At 36.6% G+C, this 19,271-nt stretch overlaps 1 protein-coding gene across 3 annotated transcripts; it reads left to right on the forward strand.

Moving 5' to 3' along the window:
- Positions 1-1,813: 1,813 nt before the first annotated feature.
- Positions 1,814-17,219, forward strand: flt3 (fms related receptor tyrosine kinase 3). Of its 3 annotated transcripts, none has more exons than XM_017453851.3 (24): positions 1,824-1,940; positions 2,195-2,301; positions 2,749-2,888; positions 3,027-3,142; positions 3,833-3,956; positions 4,300-4,433; positions 4,580-4,725; positions 5,318-5,456; positions 7,010-7,187; positions 7,270-7,367; positions 8,380-8,485; positions 8,588-8,784; positions 8,866-8,963; positions 9,088-9,220; positions 10,118-10,222; positions 11,186-11,296; positions 11,400-11,565; positions 11,710-11,804; positions 13,419-13,528; positions 14,377-14,499; positions 14,871-14,982; positions 15,132-15,231; positions 16,081-16,186; positions 16,278-17,219. In XM_017453851.3, exons 1-24 carry the CDS (start codon positions 1,889-1,891, stop codon positions 16,467-16,469), a joined length of 2,988 nt encoding a protein of 995 aa, XP_017309340.1. In that variant the 5' UTR covers positions 1,824-1,888; the 3' UTR covers positions 16,470-17,219. The 3 variants fall into 3 exon arrangements, with proteins under 3 accessions (XP_017309342.1, XP_017309340.1, XP_017309341.1); XM_017453852.3 differs by having other exon boundaries at positions 1,825-1,940; positions 11,400-11,556; XM_017453853.3 differs by lacking the exon at positions 2,749-2,888 and having other exon boundaries at positions 1,814-1,940.
- The last annotated feature ends 2,052 nt before the right edge of the window (positions 17,220-19,271 follow it).

Genomic DNA, 19,271 nt, shown 5'->3' on the forward strand with positions numbered 1-19,271 from the left:
TGTTCAAATTAATGCAAGTACAATTTAAATGCAGCTCTACAAACAGGCTACTACAGGTGGGCTGGTTAAGACCTGTTTAAAATACCTGAGCTGTTTGTTTGTTTGTTTGTTTGTTTGTTTGTTTGTTTGTTTGTTTGTTTGTTTTTGAAACCTAATCTCTGTCCACCACAGAAAATAATTTCACATGTCATTTGTACTGAGAAAATATCAAACCTGTTAGGTCAATGTTGTTGAATTGTATTAATTTTTTACTAATAAAGTCATAAGAAAAATTATGAACTCTAACCTCTGCCATAACTTTAACCATAACCTTAAATTATTTCTTACATTATATCTGTCTTGAGTTGTATGAATTGTCAGGTCACATTCTGACAACTATAATACGAATTCAAAAATACAGCCATTACATTTTAGCAAAAAGGGGTGAGGAAAATCTTACCAAAGCTGTCATAGAGTTTGGAGTATCATTCATTCATTCATCTTCAGTAACCACTTTATCCTGCTCAGGATTGCGCTGGATCCCAAGCCTATCCTGGGAACGCTGACAGGGCTCCATGTACACACACATATACATACTCACACACTCATTCACACCTATGGGAGAATTTTGCGCAACCAATCCACCTACAGGTATGAGGAAAATGGAGAACCCAGAAGAAACCCACACGGACATGCGGAGAACATGTGAAACTCCACACAGACCATGACCATGACCATGAGCTCAGGATTGAACCAGGGATTCTGGAGCTACACCATTGTGCCATATCATCCATCCATCCATCCATCCATCTTCTACCGCTTACTCCTTTTCAGGGTCACGGGGAACCTGGAGCCTATCCCAGGGAGCATCGGGCACAAGGTGGGGTACACCCTGGACAGGGTGCCAGTCCATCGCAGGGCACAATCAAATACACACTCACACACCCATTCATACACTACAGACACTTTAGACACGCCAGTCAGCCTACCATGCATGTGTTTGGACTGGGGGAGGAAACCGGAGTACCCAGAGGAAACCCCCGCAGCACGGGGAGAACATGCAAACTCCGCACACACATGGCCCCGGCGGGACTGTGCCATATCACTAGAGCAATATCGTAAAACAAAACAAAAAAAATCTGGTTTATTACATTCACCTGAAAGTGTTTTGGTGTCCACGCCCCCATCACTATCCTGGGTACACCAGTACCATTGGCATAACACTAAATTCCTCCCCGTAAAAATGTACTTCCATCTGTGAATGGAGAAATTATAAAGATTTACAGTTTATGTAATCTATTCATTATGTCTAATTGCTTATCAGTGCCCCAACAACTGCCCTTAGACTTCCATTATGAGTGACTATGGAGTAAAATGTTTTTCTTTAGTACAGGGAAATGGGTGAAAATATTTGGATAGAGATGTTAAATTATTCATATTAACTAATATTTTAGACATCTAATTCAAAACAGCAGGTGTAGAGGAAGGTACATAAAGCATGAATTAAAAATTAATTAAAGGCAAAGTTCTGTAAATGGTTATGATTCCTCTGAAAACACTACGGCATCTAAGGAAGCCATACACAAACACATACAGAGAGCAAGAGAGAGAGAGCGGGAAAGGAAGGGGTAGAAAGAGAGTGAGAGGGTGATGAGCAGGTGGAAGAGAGGGACAGAAAGAAAGAGTGAGAGAGACAGACAATGATATAGATGGAGAAAGAGTTAGAAAGAGACTCGTAATGAAAGATAGGAACATAAAGAGAGTAAGAGAGAGTATGTGTGTGAGAGAGAGGGGGGGGACACAACTAGGCGTCATATTAGTTGACGTCATATTTCACTGAAAGTCTTTGGGTGTCTCTTTTCTGTACAGACAAAGTTGCTGCCTGTTGTGGTTAAGTTGCTGCCTGTTAATGCTGTTATGTGCTCAAACAATGCAGTTACGGCAAGACACGCTTTTGATGGGTAAGTAACCTAAAACTAAAAGTACTTTTTTTTTTTTTTTTTAAATAAGCATAATTACTAGGCATGTGTCACTGATTAATTTCTTAATCTTCATGATGTTTAATGATCATTTTCTTCTTATTAGTAGTGTTCGTAGTAGGCGTAGTAGTATGACAGATTATTGAATATTAATTAAAGAATGAATATTGGTTATTCTTGAATTTTATCGTATAATTGACATAAAATTGAGATCTTAAACTCTTGTTTTGTCATAGTGTTTCTTCTGTTGGAGTTCAGTGCATTCGTGTGCAGCGAGACGTTGCAGCAGATGGACATGCGAGATGGGCACTGGCATCGCCTACCTTGTGTCTCTGAGAAAACCGTAAAAAAAAATAAATAAATACTCAAGTTTTCTTTGTGATATTTACAGATATCATCATCCGGGCTCTTTAGTGTTTGTGAAAATTGATGTGACCTTAATTAGAGAGTTAGACATATGTAGACATAGCTGGGTGTTTGGACACAATAAAGCGAAAGGCTGAGGGACAAAAACGAGACAAAACAGAAGAAGCAGTAACGTTAAACTAATGGTGGAAAGTTTGGTCTATTTTGAAAGATCATACATTTACAAATTTTGTAAATGATCGTATCTGAGGGTTGAGGATAAAAGCAGAACTGACATTTTATCCGTAAAATGCAGAAGTGTGGAAGTTACCACAGCTGTCTTAAAATTACAATACCTTCTTCAGTTCTCCATGGCATTTATAGATAAGATTGAATGTTGTGTAGATTATTCTGTACTGATATGCTGTATATTATCTCACTGTAGATTGTGAGGTGTAAATTGTCTGAAGTGTATCTTCAAGATTCTCAGACAACTCTGCTGGAGGTTGTAGCTGGACAGATGGTTGAAATTCATTTAAGATCAGACAGTTTAGAAAATTCCACACGATGCTTCTGGGAACAAAGGTGTGTGTAAGAAGGATTGACCTAATTAAACTCTAATGCATCTCTGGAATCTGGGCTACCCCAAAATTTTATTATTGTAGTTCTTCATACTTCATGTTGCATGACCTCGTGGTGTCCGCTATCATGTCCTGTCCATAGAGGGATGTCCAATTTGCTCTTGTCCGAGTCTTTCGAAAGAGGCATGGATGGCATATACACCGTGTTCTGTGGCGACAGCAAAGCTGCCAACATCTCAGTCCGCATTCAATCAGAAAGTGAGTGCAGTGATATATTCATTATTATATAATATAATGTATACATATAGATTTCAATAGTGAGTGCTGTGCAAATGTGGAAAAATCTGTAGCAGGAAGATGCTGTAAATAAATAAATAAATATTTACAATCATAATAGGAAAGGTTTCTTTTAATATCAAGGCATCAGTATACAGTCAATAATACTTAAAAAAAAAGAAGTAAACAAATAAATGTGTTAAAATATTAAAGAGAAAAGTTTTTAAACATCTAGAAATATAGTATACAGTAAAATAAATACATTTTAATCCCATTCTAAAATTTAAAAAAAAGTAAAGGTTTTTAAATATTTTGCTGTTAGTCAACAAACAAATATCAGCATTTAAGTCTTTGTTATTTTTGTTTAATGATCGATTGGGCTGTATAGGTATGAAGTAATTAAGTTTTTTTTTATTTGAAACGTGGTCTTTTATTTACTTTAACGTGTTACTTTCTTTAATAACAGAAAAACATCTTTGTTGAAAAATTTATATTTGGAAATTTGCCATTTACATTTTCCAAAACAAAGTCTATATATTAAAAATAAGGGTACCTAAACTTTTGCACAGCACTGTACTAATGTAGCATTTTTAGCATTGCCTCACTGAAAAAAAATCCGCTCTTCCCTCAATGCATTGTCGTCATATGTAATTTTTTTTTTGTACTTTCTAGAGAGACCATCGGTACCACAGCTCACGGTCAATAATGGTGAAGATTACAGTGTATATTTTCTATGTGCTTCTGAGGGAAATCCCCAACCAACAATCATGTGGTATGAAAATGAAAAACGTATTAGGTAAGTTTCAAACCTAATCTTTATAACAATCCACAGACAGCTTTGAGAATGTTTTAACAAAAATTTGCCTGTACCACTATGAAATGTTGCTTGTAGTGCTACAGCAGCAAGACAAATGTTCACTTCAGTTATTATGTGGTTTAGTGACAGAAAAAGTGCCTCTTGAAATAAAGTAAACATATTTAAAGTATTTAAAGTACCCATATTAGAGAGAATTAATTATAAAGTCCATGATGAATTGTGAACACATACCCTACAATAGAAGAATCATACATACAATGTGCTTTTTATGCTAACATTTACTAGTTATATCGTGTCTTGTTATGTCTGTTGCATGGTAAAGTCCAGAGGAGATAAAAAACACAGAAAACGAAGTGACCAAGAGCAAACTGAGCAGTTTTAACTATCATAGCTCAAATATAAAGTGCTGTGCTACAAACTCACACGGAGAGGAATGCTCCTACATTTATCTTTATGGTAAGATCATGATTCTGTAAATAAAAATAAATAAATCAATAAAAAAGAGAAATGGTGGATGGTCATTAGTGTTGGAAATTGCACCATTGATTTTTTTCATCGTAATAAAGCAGTCAGGATACAAGTTTATTTCCTTTATGTTTTAGACCTTGACAGTGCCATGCTGAATAGTGAGGCTCCTCAGATTCTGCTGCGTCCTGGCCAGTCTCTCTCGCTCCAATGTAACAAAATGCAGCCAGATGACAAAAACAAAAAATTTGACTTGAAGTGGTACTTCAACAACCAGACAGAGGTACTGTGAACGCTGGACAATGTAAATGTATGAAAATGGGATTATAGCTACAGTGCCTTACATACAGTAAGTATTCACCCCTCTTGAACTCATCAACACTTGGACACAATGTGGATGGAGGACTAAACTCGGTTTTACAAGGTCACTGACTTTTGGGAGACGGCCTCCTTTAGTCGTGGTTGTACCACATTCTGTCCGTTTTTTAACAATGGATTTAATGTGACTCTGTGGGATATTTTTTATCCAAACCGTGATTGATACTTTTCCACAACTTTGTCCTGGACATATTTTTATATAGCTCCTTCATGAGTCTTAAAGATTCTGTTTGTTTAGGCCTGTTCACTAACCAACTCTGGGTTCTTCCAGAAACAAGTGTATTTATATTGAGGTCACATGACACTTTAATTGAACTCATTCGATTTATGATGTCACTTCTAATGGGAATTAATTTAGGGTATTCATTTCCCTCAGTTCCAGAGTGCAACACTACAAAATGTTGAGAAAGTCAAGCGGGTGAATACTTATGCCAGCCACTGTGTGTTTTTGTACGTGTCTGATATTCCTGTTTCTGTTTTTCTTTGGCATGACATAGCTCAAAGGAGTATCTTCATCTTATTATAGCAGAAATATAGAGTATTATTCCATTGCCTCGGTTAATGAGAAAGATAGTGGAGAGTATCGTTGCACGAGCAGTCACGGGCAAGCAAAAGCCATAAAGGTTCAGGTCCTTGGTAAGAAAAAAAGTATTTTCTTCAATAAAATTTAAAAAATAGATACAGTTCTATAGATACAGTTGAGCGCAAGAGTTTGCAACTTGTATATTTTTTTATGGTATAAAGAGTGAAAATGCAAATGAAATGAAATGAGATTGTAAGCATTTTTTCTAATCAAAGTATATGGAAAAAAGTAGAGAAAAACTTTTAACCATGACCTTCTTGGTCTCTAAACCTTATCTGAACAGGAAAAGGAAAGTGTATGACACATATTTAAGAACCCGATATGGGTGAATATTACAAATAAGAGGAAGCGACGTTCTTTAGAGGATTAGAGGCAGTTATAATGGTACATTTTGGACGAAACAGATTTTTGTAAACAAAATGTTGGAAATTATTAGTGAAATCTTTGAGCTGAAATCATTTTGGATTTTTTCCCTACAAATTTTACATCATAACACTGACCATTTTTGTGACTTGTAATAATGAAGATACATCACTCAATAAACTGGGGTGTGCAAACTTGACTGCAACTTCAATTATGAGTCATTTATGATGATCTGTTATGACATGATTATGATATAATCTGAATTGTATGGTGATCAAACAGGTCCAAAATGATCAAGAACATGTCGAAAAAAGCGTTAATGTGCGTACTCTGATGCTCATTCTCTCTCTGTAGAAAATGACTTTCTTCAGATATTGAAGCTTAACAAAGACGTCACAATTTAAACTTGGTCAATGGTTATATTTTTGTATTTGTACAAAATGAGACATATGATTTATCCATTTATATTTACATTTAATGTTCTGTGATATAATGTAGTTCCTATTATGCATGGGTTATAGTTGCACCAGTTTCTCATTTTTTTCTCTCTTGAAGTTAATAAGACAAAAAAAAGACGAAAACTTTCATTCATAGGGCGCACGGTGGCTTAGTGATTAGCACGTGCGCCTCACACCTCCAGGGTTGGGGGTTCGATTCCCACCATTGCCCTGTGTGTGCGGAGTTTGCATGTTCTCCCCGTGCTGCGGGGGTTTCCTCCGGGTACTCCGGTTTCCTCCTCCAGTCCAAAGACATGCATGGTAGGCTGATTGGCATGTCCAAAGTGTCCATAGTGTATGAATGGGTGTGTGAGTGTGTATGTGAGTGTGCCCTGCGATGTATTGGCACCCTGTCCAGGGTGTACCCCGCCTTGTGCCCGATGCGCCCTGGGATAGGCTCCAGGTTCCCCCGTGACCCTGAAGAAGGATAAGCGGTATAGAAGATGGATGGATGGATTTAAATTCAAGTTAGCTACAAACATACAAACAAAAGTTGTCCAAACTGAAGACTTTCCCCATGAAGAAACAAAACCCAACAAACAAAACGACATGTTTGAATTTCATTTCAGTCTTCATTTTGTCCTAAGGGTGTGCAAACTTTTGCGCTTGACTATAAATTTTAAACTATGGATTGGCTGTTGGTCTGCAATGGCACTAAATGTATTTTTATGAGTGAGTCTGATGGTGATTAAACATGTCAAAAGGTCTGAACGCTGATGGATCTGATGCTCATTTTCTCTCTATAGAAAATGACTTGCTTGAGATACTGAAGCTGAACAAACACGTCACAATCCAAGACAAAGACAAGGCAAATTTCTGCTTCCACATTGAGGTGCTCTCTCACCCAAAAGCGCAGTGTCACTGGATCACCCCAAGAGGCACCATCGTGCAGTGCGATACAACACAGTACCTCTGGGGTAAAAGGTATGCCATTCGTGTGGTCCATTAAATCTAGGTGTGTTTAATGTACAGTTTATTATCTCACATTTCTGTTCTTTCCTTGTAGCACGTTTACATTGTGTAACCCAGAACCAGGTCAATATCAGATCCAACTGAGGGCTGGTAGAAAAGTTGTCACGGAAAGCATGTCCCTCTGTGTGACAGGTGAGTCGTTTAAGGTGTTAAAGCAGCAAGATTTGAAAATATCTGCATGTTTTAGAGGGCTTCAGGGATATCCTGCTCATTTAGATTATTATTTTTTTTACGTTTCAAAATCTATAAGCTCTGGCGTTGCTATTTCAAGAGTTAAAATTAAGTAGATTAAAAAAAACCTGCCAATCAGAGGTTTTTGAGCAGCTGGAGGAAGACATCACGGGGAAAATACCACATTTCTGCAAATTAACAGCAGATGAGAAATATAAAATTTCTCAAGGAGAGGGACGCACTGCGAAACACTGACTGTCAAACACCCCCTGAATATCAGCTACGCATAATATTCAGATACTTACCTGTTGTTTTTGGTGCTGTTTGTTATGATTTTGTTTATTATCGTAATGTTAGGATACGCGTATGTGTATCCGTAAATGTGTAACTTTTATTTTAATCTGCCTGCACCATTTTCTGTGGCAACAACGTGATTCATAACATTCATGTCAATAAAACACTGCTGAATTAAATTGAATTGAACTGTAAAACACTCCATGTCATGCTGTTATAGGAAATGAATCAACAACTGAGATGTGTGATGAAGCAGAAATACTGTCTCTGTTAGTTTCCTATAACAGCAAATCACAAAGTATTTCATTCCTCTCATATCACAGCAACGTCACATCACTTTACATCCGCTTAGATTTGTTATCACTTATGTTATAGCAGCTATAAACAGTCGTTTTCGCTTTTAATCTTTTAACGGTAAGATGGGGGAAAAATGCAGCTTGTCATGTCACCATATCTAGGATTTTTTTAATCGTTTATCATTGGTGTTAGATTAAGTTTGGTGTCAATCGTAATAATCACAAAAATGTTCAATTTATGCATAAAAGTATTAAACATATAGTATTTTATTATATCATCTAATATTATTATATTAAATATATTTGATTAAAAATGTTTCACAGTTTCAACTGACTAATATGTATACAGAATTCTTCTGTACATAATATACATCCTTTTACAGATACTCCTAAGTTTCTGCTACTCCAAGACCTGGCCCAAGTCACATGTATGACTAAAAGTGTCTTTCCTGTAAACGTTTCCTGGATGACCTGTCCATCAAACGCTGAGTGAGTCACTGCTTTAATACGGGCGTTTCAGAGGAAATCCGGTGGTCTATGTTTTAAGCATTAAACCATTATTACTAATTACTGTATCTCATCTCATCTAAGCTTTAGGGACCCTTCAGTGTGGAAACAGACGTACGCTGATACTACAGAGTACTCCGACTCCGAGCAGTTCTGCCAGAAGAACGTCGTCGTCTCTCGGCCTTTGAGCGATGTGAATGATCACTTTGTGAAATGCTGCAATAATAATAATAATAATAATACAGTTTCATACTGCAGTGAGCAAATCCTTGTGAAAATAGGTACGTTTTTGCTGCACATCTACACACCTTTAGATTAGATTTCAGTGCTGGCAGATGTATTCCTTTTATTCTGTGTTTCAGCTTCAGCAAACTCTTTATCCCTGGTGGTGATATGCAGCCTGCTTGTCTTTGCCCTCATGCTGGTCAGCGTCCTCCTGTTTCATTTCATCCGCAAAAAAGTAATGCTCCTCTTCCTCACTCCCACATACTGTATATCCTACATAATCAAGAAACTCTTAATTGCCTACTGTATAAGTAAACGTCACCCTATACAAGACTCTTCTGTCTTTAAAATCCCAACAGAAACCTGGTTATAAGGCACAGATCCAGATGATTCAGATGGTGGGACCCTCTGATAACGACTACATCTACATCGACTTCAAAGATTTTAAATATAACCAGAAACTGGAGTTTCCTCGTGAGAATCTGGAACTGGGTACAGGATTTTGAATGACGTTAAAGGAAAATTTCAGGGTTTTCAACCTAATCTCTCTGCATCTCTACCACAATCAAGTTGTTCAACGCAAAATGAGTCGAAAACATTTACTCCTAACTCACTTTTAATACAAGTACTATGGGCGATTGTTGTGCTCGATCTATAAGTAATATGCAAGGACTAAAACACTTGGGGGCATGCGGTCACAGGAAAATAATCAACAATGGGGTGCTGTGATGAAGCAGAGTTAATGTTAACACCCCAAGCTCATTATTTTCATACAACAGCATGTCCTAAAGTGTTTTATTCCTCTTACCATACCACAGCAATTTCCCAACACTAAAAGTTTTTTTTTATTTATTAAAAAATTACACTACATACTTTTTTCAACAAGCAACTCGTCTGTCCTGAAGATGAGACAGAAAGTTACAACTTTACCTCTGGCTGTTGCAAAGCACTCACACTGGAGACTCCTTCCATAAATGTTAAACCTATTGTTGCAGAAAATTTCACCACATCAATCATTAAGTCGAGTGTCCACTAGTCATTCTGGCATAACCATGAACACTTCCATCTGGGAAAAAAAAAAAAAAAAAAAAAGGATTCCCATTTTTAAAAGTAGGAATTCTACAGATTTAAAGATTTATGACTCACATTGATGGATTGATTCATGAAAACATTTTACAGGATATTGATGTAATGCCCTTGAATTTTGAATTTGGAGTCAACGGGTTTTCTATTCATTTCTCAGTGCATGCACTTTTTTGTCTATAGTCATTTACACATATGCTGTAGAGGTTAGGTTGTATAATGAAGTATTCCTTTAAGAATGATATGATATGTTTTTGTGCTAATGGAGTACCTGTGTAGTAAGGTTGAATGATTTGCTTTCCTCAGGGAAAGAGCTGGGCTCCGGAGCATTTGGCATGGTTGTACAGGCTACAGCATATGGGATCAGCAAGCCTGGAGTTTCCATGCAAGTGGCAGTGAAAATGCTAAAAGGTGAGTCGTGTGTCTCTGGGCATTTCCTTTATCAGGCTTGCATTACTGTAGTGTTCCAGGCAGATTTATTGTAAGAAACTTACTACAAATAATAAAATCAGATGTTTGTTGCTACTGTCAGTCATTAGATTTGGACCATTTCAAACATTGGTAAGATTGGTGGTAAAGAAATGCGAACATGCCAGGACATACATAAAAACTAAATGATATAATAGATAAAGATGATGAACCTGATACATATTCTAGACCACTGGTCAAAGACTAGGTCAGGTCTAGAAGATTCAACATTTTTGTTCCTCAAGTGTTCTTTGGATGGTTATCAGAGATGGCACTGATACCAGACAAAAAAGGTGGATTGCCTATCATAGAAAAAGGTTACAATAAATTTGATCCGATCCTGTACAAATACAAAAAAATTGTATAAATTTGTAAAAAAAAAAAAAAAAAAAGGATTTAAAAAAAAAATTTTAAACAAAAAATAGATTTTCATTTTATTATTATATTGGATGTATTCTTGTTAGTATTTTAAGTGTTTTAGTTTTTAAAAAAGTAGTTTAGCTTAGCTTAGTAGTTTTTAAAATACAAAATGTCGGACAGGTATCGAAATACTCAAAGTATCGTGCCAGCTAGGTTAACGAGTCTAGCTTTCTAAAAGAGTTCTACTTTTCCAAAAGTGTCTCTTGTCGAGTTCTACTTAGAACGGTAAGAGGAACACGCAAAGGAACAAATTGAAGAATTCTTTTTTTGAAGGGTGTATTGTTATTGTTTATTCAACAACAACAACAATAATAATAACAATCAAAATAATGCTTTGTTTCCATATTGTCAAAGAAATAATACACACTGGTCTCTCTTGAGTGTGTTCGATATCCCTCAAGTCTCTTAAAAATATATATTTGTCTGAATAAAGAAAGAAAATGGATGCAAAGAATTGAACTCTTTCTTTTTAATGTTGGTGTGTAGAGAAGCACCAAACAGTGGAGAAAGAAGCCTTGATGTCCGAACTGAAGATGTTAACTTATATTGGACATCACGTCAACATCGTGAACCTGCTGGGAGCCTGCACTGGCACAGGTACAGAAAACCAACAATAAATAAATGCCCCGTCATGTCATGACCTTTATGTACTATAAACTTAAATCAAATAGCAATGACAACAAGGGCATTTGATTGACAGGTCCCATTTATCTGATCTTTCAATTCTGCCATCATGGAGACCTGCTGAATTATCTGAAGAACAACAGAGAGCATTTCTACAAGTCCTTAACAGACGCTTTCAACAAAGACAGATTCAGCAGCCTGTACAACAGCTACCAGCGGAAGAGAAACTCCAGGTTTTTCGGGTGACCTTTTGAATAAAGAAGCGTAGGAGTCAGTGATACATGTTTGTTTGAGGAAATGTAACTGAATTTATGGTATATGGTAGTTCTTGTGTTACAGGTCTCATCTTTGTGTGTGTGTGTGTGTGTGTGTGTGTGTGTCTGCAGTGACTTTGTTCAGTCTGGTGATAACCCGTACGTGCCCATGGCGCCGGTGAACAAGGAACAGGAGGCGCTGCTCAGCTCCACGGACATTAATGAGGGTAATGTAGCTTACCCTCCTTTTGGCACCGAATCTACTCGTTGGATCTGTAAATTGTGAATTCATGGACAACCTGTATCATTATAACTGCTTTAGGTGCCAATCCCACACCAGATAATATCCTTCTCATTTTTTGAACATTTTATCTTTACAGCCTTGAATGATGCTTTACCTTTCAATCGCATCCGTAGCGCATGTAATGACCGCAGACAAAAACGATTACAGCCTGTTTCCCTGAACTGAGAAAAGAACTGAAAACCTGTTCAATCCAATCTCACTTATAATGGACTATATTCAAGCTTCATTTTGCAATAACGTGAATTCACCATTTATCTAGAGCCATTACAACTACAAGTTCTTATGCAGTTTTTTAATCTAACCTTTTACCACAGCGCTGTTGAATTCTCAATCTGATTGGTCAGAAAAGAAAGTGTTGATTCATTTTATAAAACAGCAGCTCTGATAGGAGTACCGGCTGCAAATCACCGAGTTCCATGAATGCATTATCGTTTCTATAGTAACAGCTCATTGACAGGAACAGGTATAGTGGACGCTCCATATAATCGAAGGCTTATAAACAGATCAAAAACGTGTTGATATTTTACCAAGAAAATATATAACTGTTTATATGATTAAGCTTTCTGCAAGGAGATGTCTATTTACATTTTAAGGAAGGAGTCTCCAATATCAGCACTTTGTAACAGTCCTAAATTTTCCTTCAAATTTTTATTCTTTCTCACTAGCATGACAAGCTGCGGCACTAGCATGACATATTTATTTGTATTATTAACTTCATGAGAGAGGGGGAAAAAAAAGAGAGGTTTGTGAGGAAACGACTGTTTATAACTGCTGCAACATGAGTTCCACAAAATTATCTGTAACTATAAATGGATAAAAATTTATAGTACTTTGCTGTACTATAAAGAGGAAAATAACACTGTTATGGGAAAATAATTAACAGTAACACTGCTTTGCGTCAGGCTGCGTCACCCCACTACGCCGCTGATTGCTTTCCTATAATAGCACACCCTAAAGTGTCTGTTTTTTTACTTCTAACACTTGAGCATTAGCGTAAAGAAAAATCTGATAACCTACACTTCCGCGAAGACATTGTAGTGTCCAATCAGACCTACCAAACTATGTTTAACCTTGGCGAATACACAACTTAGTCTATTAGGACAAATTACGCAGATTTAGAGATTAGTTGACCAAAGAGTTTATAGAAAAGGGAAAAAAAAATGTGTTTTCTATAAATATTTATTCATGGAATTAAATTTCTATAATAAATTTTCAAATAGTTTTTTTCTGTGTACAAGTAAGTGTGTTGAAATTCTACACACTACATAGACATTAGGTTGCATGTCTAGTATTTCTAGTATTCGGTTGCATGGACAGTGTTTCATTTATCACTCCATCATTATTTTTCATGTACTGTCTAGAGGCAAAGGTCTGAGTGTGAATTATTTGTACCAATTTGTTTTTGGAACTGGATTGGCAGGTTTTTTTGGTTTGTTTTTGTTTTTTGTTTTTTTTGAGACATTACATCATGGTCATATTCTAGATATTGTTTCTGATTCTTATTTTTTTAAAAAAATCATTATTATTCTACTTAAAGATATATTTGAAAATGAAGATGAGGAGGACCATCAGACTCTGACCTATGAAGATCTCCTGAGCTTCTCCTACCAAGTGGCCAAGGGAATGGAGTTCCTTTCCTGTAAAAACGTAAGCTGCAGGTTGTGACACAACGTCCTGAATAACAGGATCTTTTACTTAGATAAGAAAGATTTACTTTTACAATAGAACATAAGGTCTAAAGTGACCTTAATCATAGGTCTATTTGTTTGAGTTATTGAGGTTTGGATTTGACTCATACAATTAAAGTGATCAGTCAAACAGACTAAAACCTACACTATATGGCCATAAGTTGGTGGACACCTGAACATTACACTCATATGTGCTTGCTGAACATCCCATTCCAGATTTAGTCCTGCTTTGCTGTTATAATAAGATCCACTCTTCTGGGAAGGCTTTCCACTAGATTTTGGAGGTTGGCTGTGGGGATTTGTGTTCATTCACACATTCTACAAGCGCATTCGCAAGGTCAGGCACTGATTGTCAGGTGAGGAGGTCTGGGGTGCAGTCGGTGTTCCAGTTCATCCCAAAGGTGTTCAGTGGGGTTGAGGTCAGGGCTCTGTGCAGGACAATCGAGTTCTTCCAGTCCAACCTTAACACGCCATGTCTTTATGGAGCTGGCTCTGTGCACAGGGGCACTGTCCTGCTAGAACAGGTCTGGGCTTCGTAGTTCCAGTGAAGGGAAATTGTAAATCTACAAAATACAAAGACTTTTTGGAAACAGTTTCAGGAAGGCCCACATGTGGGTGTGATGCTCAGGTGTCCACATACTTATCGCTATATAGTGTATAAAAACTCCATGATAAAGATAATACCTTTTATAGTCATTGGTTGTGATTTCAACCAACTAAACAAAAAAAAAGCAGAAAAAAAGGAAAAAACGAAGGACCCTCTGGCTATGCTTCTGTACTGTGAATAAAAACGCGCCTCTTTCCCAGTGCATCCATCGAGACCTGGCAGCCAGAAATATCTTAGTGACCCGAAGCAGGCTGGTGAAGATTGGTGACTTTGGTCTGGCGCGAGATATCGAAAATGACTCTAATTATGTGGTGAGAGGAAACGTAAGTAGTTCCACAGGGCACTGATTGGTTGTTTTGGCACTTTACTACACTACATTACAGTGGGTTCATTTGGGTAAAGTGGAATATTATCATTCTTAAATGTTGATTTTGAAGCTTCTGGGGATTTCTCTATTACTTTTATTACTAGATTTTCATTTATTACAATATAAGTGTGCAAGAACTGTCTATTATTCTCACTCGTCCTACAAAATATACAACTTCTATCCGTAACCTTATCTGTAATACCTTTTTCACCTTTAATTTCGCAGCCTTAATTACATCGAAGTGTGACTTTCACTCACTGTAAGATTTGTGATTTTGACACCACACACACTTTCACTTAATCCTCACTTTTACATTGTTCAATAAAGGCTCGTTTACCGGTGAAGTGGATGGCCCCGGAGAGTATTTTTAAAGGGATGTACACCATGCAGAGTGACGTCTGGTCCTATGGCATCCTGCTCTGGGAGATCTTCTCTCTGGGTGTGCATAACACAATTTGTCACACATTCACAAAACCATGCATGAAGTTACAGCTAATAAACAGAACATATTTAAGGATAAATTTGATGAGGTAAATGATATCGTAATACTCTGCTCTGTTTGATGTTTGTGCTCCCCTGTTTAATCAGGTGTGACTCCGTATCCTGGTATAAAAGTAGATAACACCTTCTATGCCTTGATTGAGAGAGGGTTTCAGATGGAGCGCCCATATTATGCCTCTGAGGCTGTGTAAGTCTGAGTCTGAGTCTGTGTTTATTCTTAAGTTACTGGAAAAAAAAACAAGACTAATTAGATTTTTGAATATGATGTGGAGCAATACGATGCAATATGATAGATTCAGGTGCATGTTGACCCTACTTTTTTTCTGCTGATTTTTTTTTATAATAAGTAAAATAATTTATTTTCTGGGCTTTTTGCAGATGAGATGGCAAATGAGTTAGACAACATAATACACTGCGATCTGTAGTTTCTTATTCACTCGTAAATCATACTTGAGTATTTTTTTTTACTACAACTGATATGTTTTATTTGCTTAATTAAACTTTTCCAGATAACTATTCTAATCTAACATGATGCTATAGTCAGCAGAGAAATTATGTAGCTGTTTGCTAATGATATTGGTTTAGTAATCTAAATCTTGCTATCTAGTAACACTAGACGACTCATGACTCCTTACTGAGACTGACAGGCAATCAGGCCAAGCCTTCTCCTGGGACTAATAAGTACAGAGGCCACACCTGCTTACAGGGACTGACAGGCAAACAAGCCTCCTCACTGGAACGGTCAAGAAAACAGGCCACGCCTCTTTACTCAGACTGACAGACAAAAGGCCACGGCTCCTCACTGGGATGAAAAGTAAGAGGCCACACCTCCTTAGAGGGACTGACAGGCAAACAAGTCATGCCTCTTTCTCAGACTGATAGACAAACAGGCCACACCTCCTCACTGGGATGACGATAAGTACAGAGGCCACACCCCCTTACAGGGATTGTTAAGTAAACATGCCAATCCTCCTCACAGAGACCGACAGGCACACAGGCCACACCTCCTTCACACTTTTCTCACACTCTCCCTTAGATATAAGGTGATGTGCCGCTGTTGGGCTCTGGAACCCAAAGACCGACCCTGTTTCTCCAAACTCGTGGCTTTCATGGAGTTCCAGCTGAGTGATTTTGAAGAACGGGTACTTACATCTTTAATGAAGCCAAAGCTCATTTGCAATGTAACTTTTCTTATCTCCTAACGCCACTGATGGGTTTGATGTGTTCCTGCAGCTCTACTATAATATCAAAGGGCAGAAGAACTGTGACTCCGTGTACCAAAATACTCCAGTGACCTCAGAACCTCCGGAAATACTAAAAGAAGATGCAGTTCAGTCATCAGTGACAGATTCCTCCTGCGACACTGAAACCAACCACACAACCACACAGTTACAGGAAGACATGGAAATAATTACTTACCATTAAAAAACCGCTTAAGGCTACACTCAGTACAGTTTCTGATATGGCTAAAATAAATTACGATTCTCAAAAGCATTTCTACGATACACAGTATTTATCATGATGTAGGTTTGCTCATAAACTGCCAGCAATACAGTAAGTTTTGAACTTTAAAAAAAAAATGGTTGATTTTATAATGTCTATGAAAATACATCTATTGTATTTAATACTTTTTTATATCAAATGTATCAAAAAAATCAATAAAAAAAACACTAAAAAGAAGAAAAACATAACATTCACTTTTTCGATTTAAAAATGTTATCAAGTCAACTCAAATGCTTCCATTCAGTTTGTCATTACATTTCTTTTTTTTTTTTTTTTTTTTAAATAAATTAAAAAATATATCACAATATCCAAGATATAGGTAATAGGTATTGTGACATAATTCATCCTGACATAGCTATGTCCTCATATCACCCAGCCATATTTACAGCATTACAAAATTCAATGTGTTTTTATTTCTTAATCCTTTCTAAAGATTTCTTAGTGTTCACATTTTGGTTAACACGGTTTGTTTATTCATAATATTTTGTATTTTTATGCAGGTATATTCATGGCATTTGATGATATCTTAATGGTTTTGGATCATCATTTTGGCAGTTTTTACTTTCTAGTGGTCTCCACTGGCATAGTCTGTGTTAATCTGTGATTAATAAAACTTAATGTGTACAATTTGTAAATTTGCGCTGTTTCATTACAATAAATCGATTGATTCAATGAGTGCTTTTTTTTGTTGAGAAGCATCAACTGGAGATTTACTGTACTTCAGGTATGTTAAAGCTTCCCAAGCATTAACACACCTGAAAATCAGGGAAAACATTCAATTCTGTCCCCAAAAATTCTAGAATGAATGTCTAGTCAGTGTTTTTGTTAGAACAACTAAACATTTAAAAACTTTTTTAAACAAGGCATCAAGTTTAAAGTGTCTATATAGTGTAGCACTACATAGGTTACATCCAGAACTGAACCTAATTCACTATATAACACACTATTCTTGGATATTTTCCCCCTCCTGTTTCTTAGCCATTGTACAAAAGCATAGAGTGTTCAGGAAATCCCACAATTCACTGCAATAGCTTATCGTCCAAAAGGATTGACCCTAGCAGGTACGAAATACCCAAAAATAAAGTCCTTTGATGTTTATAGAGAATAGGAAGGCTGTTATTTCAGACACAAGGGAACTGTGGGAATGAGTTAATACCCATAATGCACTGTGAGCATACGATTGTGATGTACAATAGCAAGACACATCCCTGTTCTTCCCTTAATGTACATTATGTTCTTTTACATTTCCTAAGTGACACATAGGGTCAGAGAGTACACACACACACACACACACACACACACACACACACACGTCCATGGAGAAACTTGTCTGGGTCAAAATCACTTTTAACAGAAGAAACAGTGATGAAAAGTGTGCTTGTATCCAATATCTGAAGTTGGGAGAATTCTAAAATTGGCCACAAAAACAAAACTGAAACATAAGTTACACACTTTCTCACAGTCAGGACAGAAAAATGTAAAAACACAAAGAGTTCAAACCGTAGCAAAACCTGATTTTATTCCTTCAGCGAGGAAAAATTCTGGGTTTTTAACAAGTGGACGAGTTCATTTATAGTAGCCTGGTCGAAATATGTCTGATTCCATGATTACGATGCCATTTAGCCATTGTAACTTGAAAATAAGTTTTTTCCAAAACAAGAAACAGACGTTATTCACAAAGTTCAGTGGGTAAAAGAACAGAAAATAACCAGACATAAAATTCACCACACAAAAATCTCCTGAAAGAAGTAAACCATCAACATGATACTTGGGAGAAAGAAAATAACAAAAAAAGGTTTCACTAATTCAACAAACGCAAAAACCAGAGAAACTTACATAAGCCACAAAAGGCTAGCCTAGCAACACTAAACACCAAGTGAAGAAACAGGGCAACTTAAATAGACACAAGGGAATGAGACACAGGTTACAGCAGTAATACTAATCACAGACAGCCAGGAAAACAACATGGGGGAAAAACGGGGACCTCTGGCGACCAAAAACACAACATAGCAAGTCCAAAGACCTGATAGCATCCGTGCTAACGGTATGAGGACATCTATATGATTGAAAATGTATTATTTTAAATTAGAGGTATACCTATTAATAAATATTAAAGTAAATAAAAGATATACATCCAAACTGAACCAAAAAATAACACTCCAAATAACAAATAAAAAAAAAAATAGAGACATCCAAAATGGAAAAAAAAAAAAACCACTTCAAATAACACAAAAAAATTAGTCAGTGAGAGTTTTTATTACGCCTCTAGAGGCTGCTCTAGTTCTTCATAATGACAGAGGAAATGAAACCTTTTCTTTCAGTCTGTAGTTTGGGTAGAAAGGGTTGTACTGTCAAAGTGACCTCTTCAGTCACTATTACAATATCACTGAAAATGAAGGAGAAAAAAAAGAATCAGAGAACTTACTTTTCATCTTCCCATGATCTTCAGGAAATTCAAATGATGTAACATCCTGTTGAACATGTGACTTTTGGAACATTCCAAATATTTCATAGGAGTGAAAGTGTTCATGTACATTTCATGATTTATAATGCAGGACTCATGGAAAAGGATGTTTCAAGCATGAGATATTAAATGGATTCCCACATTAATGCAAAAAAAAAAAAAAAAGATTTTTCTTTTTATTTATTTTAATGATAATTATTTCAAGGTCAAATTTAGTTGATATATGCGGTTTTCTAAATTTTGTACAGGTTTAATTAATG

Source organism: Ictalurus punctatus, chromosome 23, assembly GCF_001660625.3.
Source record: "Ictalurus punctatus breed USDA103 chromosome 23, Coco_2.0, whole genome shotgun sequence".
NCBI classification, from domain to species: domain Eukaryota; kingdom Metazoa; phylum Chordata; class Actinopteri; order Siluriformes; family Ictaluridae; genus Ictalurus; species Ictalurus punctatus.

What these genes read in the sequence shown, in the direction of transcription:
- flt3 (XM_017453851.3), top strand. Translation starts at nt 1,889, where the DNA reads ATGCTGTTATGTGCTCAAACAATGCAGTTACGGCAAGACACGCTTTTG. An exon ending in CGATGCTTCTGGGAACAAAG is followed by an intron (nt 2,889 to 3,026) that starts GTGTGTGTAAGA and finishes TCCTGTCCATAG; the next exon opens with AGGGATGTCCAATTTGCTCT. An exon ending in CAGTACCTCTGGGGTAAAAG is followed by an intron (nt 7,188 to 7,269) that starts GTATGCCATTCG and finishes CTTTCCTTGTAG; the next exon opens with CACGTTTACATTGTGTAACC.